The 3,879-nt window shown below is 44.3% G+C and overlaps 1 protein-coding gene across 1 annotated transcript in view; it reads left to right on the forward strand.

The window, feature by feature from the left end:
* The window catches only part of SUSD1 (sushi domain containing 1), a 67,957-nt gene that overhangs the window by 19,102 nt on the left and 44,976 nt on the right, over nt 1-3,879 (forward strand). The window contains exon 6 of the mRNA XM_005859817.2: nt 360-539. Coding sequence (XP_005859879.1) covers nt 360-539 — 180 coding nt within the window. The remainder of the gene's footprint in view (nt 1-359; nt 540-3,879) is intronic.

The raw sequence follows: 3,879 nt of genomic DNA on the forward strand, positions 1-3,879 counted from the left end.
TTTGGCAACAAGACTCCTACAATTGCATTATTGTCTACTCAGGAGCTAATGATTTGAAGGTGCATGGCAAAAGGTACCAGAAAGTATTGATATTTAAAAGAACCCTGAGATGGATTATTTCATTGACCAAGGAAGTCTTTATAATATAAATAATCTTATCATTGGGATTTTTTTGATGTATGTGAGTTTGTAAATTTCTGTACTTCTGAACAATCTTACTTTGTATACCTGCAATTGGACCAGTGTTTTCTCTTTTCCCATGAGTGGCCTCTATCACTGCTAAATGTTTATTTCCACAATATGCATTATGGGGGTAGAACTCGGTGTCATGACGAGTGCTGTGCTGCCTCCCCTTGCAGAGATCAGCTGCGGCCGCCCTCCGGAAGTGCAGCATGCGTCCCTGGTGGGGAATCACAGCTCCAGCCTGGGCAGTGTGGCTCACTACGCCTGTCAAGAGGGCTTCGAGAGCCGTGGGGGCGAGATCACTTCCGTGTGCACAGAGAAAGGCACCTGGAGAGAAAGTACTTTGACATGCACAGGTATAGATTTTATTCCCCGGGGCTCCTGTTTGCTAGAAGCGAATGGCCAGCGGGAGCAAGGGACCTAAAGCTGTTCGATTGCTGCCTCACTCTGTGTACTGCGTGCGCCTGGCTATGCCCTTTACCTGGGTGGGCACCTGGCTTTAAGTTTGTCAGCTAAATCCTGAAAATTTAGAGGCTGGATTGGGATAGAAAATTTTATGCTGCCGTCTTTTGAAGCTCATGTTAAATCACAGTGACTCCTGTCTCCTCGGCTTGGCTGGCTGAGGAATTTTTCTCTATGAACCATTTTCTCAGGGGGCCGTTCCTAAAAGTCTTAACTTAGCCCATGTTGACAGCTTTTCAGAGAGAGGTGATGTCATGAAAAATAGGTGTTTAATGTTTATTTGTGGTAAAATACATAGAACATAAAATTTACCATCTTACCCATTTTTCAAGTATTTTCACATTGTTGTGCAACTTATCTCCAGAACTTTTTCATCTTCCAAAACTGAAACTCTGTGCCCATGAAACAATAACTCCCCACTGCCCCTCCCCACAGACCCTGGCACCACCATTCTACTTCCTGTTTCTATGAGTTTGACTAATTTAATTACCTCATATAAGCAAGACCATGTAACATTTGCCCTTCTGTGACTGACTTATTTCCCTTAGCATGATGTTCTCCAGGTTCATCCATGTTGTCAGAAGTGGTGAGATTGCCTTCTTTTTTGAAAGCTGAATAATATTCCACTTGAGTATCTATTATGTTGTATTTATCCATTCACTGATGGACAACTTGTGTTGCTTGCACCTCTTGGCTATGATGAATAATGCTGCTATGCACATAGGTGTGCAAATACCTCTTTGAGATCCTTCTTTCAATTCTTTTGGATATATATATACCTCCAAATAGAATTCCTGGTGAATAGGAGTTTTGAGACTTCAATTCAGATTCTAGCAGTGCCACCTATGAAGCTGTGTGCCATCTGGTAAGGCATCATTTGCTCTAACCCTGAGTTTCCTCACCTCTAAAAGTGGGAAAATAAAGTCTGCTCTCCCTGCTTCAAAGAGTTATTGAGAGGGAATCAAATGAGATTATCTACGGGGAGCAGTTTGAAAAGTTTAAAGCACAGTGCACGTGTCAGGTCTTTACTGAAACTATTCGCCTTGCTGAATGAGAAATGTGTGCTTCCACATGCTTTATTTCCCACCGGTGCCTCTAAGAAACAAGGTGGGAAAAGGCAATGATTCTTACCATTTGTGATGGTTGGTCTGGGGGTGTGACAAATGGCTGCATGACTCTGGGCATGTATTTCTTTTTTAAAAAATATTTTATTGATATTTTTACAGAGAGGAAGGGAGAGGGATAGAGAGTTAGAAACATCGATGAGAGAGAAGCATCAATCAGCTGCCTCCTGCACCCTCCCTACTGGGGATGTGCCCACAACCAAGGTACATGCCCTTGACCGGAATCGAACCTGGGACCCTTGAGTCTGCAGGCTGACGCTCTATCCATTGAGCCAAACCGGTTAGGGCAGGGCATGTATTTCTAAATGTTGACTTTCTTGGCTTCAAAGGCAAAGCGCGGAAGAGTGGAAATCTCAAGATAGTTTTCATCTGGTCTCTGGTTTGACTTGCAGCAGAATTATGGTAGAATGTCTTGAGTCTTGCCAATCAAAGTTTTCCATAGGAAAGTCTAGCCAGAGAAAGCAAAACGTGACCTGCTGGTGATTATTTGTCCATAGAGCAATAGTTCATAACCAGTTTGGGGATACAAACTTGATGAAATCTATCATCCCTACTGGGGATGTGCCCACAACCAAGGTACATGCCCTTGACCGGAATCGAACCTGGGACCCTTGAGTCTGCAGGCTGACGCTCTATCCATTGAGCCAAACCGGTTAGGGCAGGGCATGTATTTCTAAATGTTGACTTTCTTGGCTTCAAAGGCAAAGCGCGGAAGAGTGGAAATCTCAAGATAGTTTTCATCTGGTCTCTGGTTTGACTTGCAGCAGAATTATGGTAGAATGTCTTGAGTCTTGCCAATCAAAGTTTTCCATAGGAAAGTCTAGCCAGAGAAAGCAAAACGTGACCTGCTGGTGATTATTTGTCCATAGAGCAATAGTTCATAACCAGTTTGGGGATACAAACTTGATGAAATCTATCAATTCAATAGATATCTATGTAGCAAACACTATGTAGGAGGTACTTTGCTAGATGCTGCCTCTTTGGAATTTACAGGGCAATTAGATAAACAGACTTTTCTCCAAAGAGATGCACATACACATGTACATACAGTGTTTTACAGATTCGAGGTGTTGTGGGCCTCTAGAAATCCTGGTGTAGATGGAGAACTCAGCTCCACTGCTGAGGCCCTGTCTGTGGCATGCAGTTCCACATTCAGTCATCTCTACAAAACACAAGAGGACGTAGGCTAGAGACTGCAACCATAGAAACAACAAAGGGCCGGCGTGGATAATAACCCAGAGATCTCTAGAGAGGGCTCCCTGACTTGCCCAACCTGCACAGAAAAGCAGACAAGCCTGTAACTAACAACAAGGACTCCAGGTTTCCAGTCTTAATGGTCATTCCAACCTATTATAGCATTTTCCACAGCACCTCTAAGAGTTATTCGGAGAAAGTGAGGCAGCTGCCTCATGAGGTGCAGAATTCAACATCTGGGGACGCGTTCCTAGCCCAGAGCTATCTACGGGAGTCCCTTGGTAAGAGAGCGGGGCATGGCTTCTGGACCCAGCCATTTGCTTTATTGCTCAAGCTGCTCTGCCTCCACCATTCAGAATGCAAGGGGAGGGGGGGGGTTACAAGGATTAGTCACTGCATGAAAAACCAGTGGGTCTGCATGGGGCATAGTAAGCTATTAATTAGCCGATGCTTGTAGGCACTTTGAAGAACAAACATGTTATGTAACTGCTAATTTTAATTACATCCTCAGCCTGCCACCTTTCACAGAGTCTGTGGCTCCAGCTGCAGCTGTTTCCATGGGGTTAGTCAAGCTTTGATTTAAAGAGAGAAAAGGCATTCTCCCTGAGAGCTGTTATCTTTCTGTGAGGAGGCCTCTAGCTCTCAATCAAGATTGGCAACTAAATTCAATTTCCGCAGATAAAGGGGGCCATTTGCATGCTGATCAATTCATAGTGCCCTGCACTTGATCACGGGGTGGGTAGGTGGGAGAGGCATCTGGAAATGTAGTGAGAGAAGCTGGTTACCCTGGCTCTTGCTCAGCTGTCCCCCCTTCTTTTTCCTTTTCCTTGTTTTTCACCCATTTCTTTATACCTTCCCTTCCGTCCCAGCTCCCTCTGTATATTTAGTGTTTGCCTTCCTCAGTCTTCACTTTAAA

Source organism: Myotis brandtii, unplaced genomic scaffold, assembly GCF_000412655.1.
Source record: "Myotis brandtii unplaced genomic scaffold, ASM41265v1 scaffold13, whole genome shotgun sequence".
NCBI classification, from domain to species: Eukaryota; Metazoa; Chordata; class Mammalia; order Chiroptera; family Vespertilionidae; genus Myotis; species Myotis brandtii.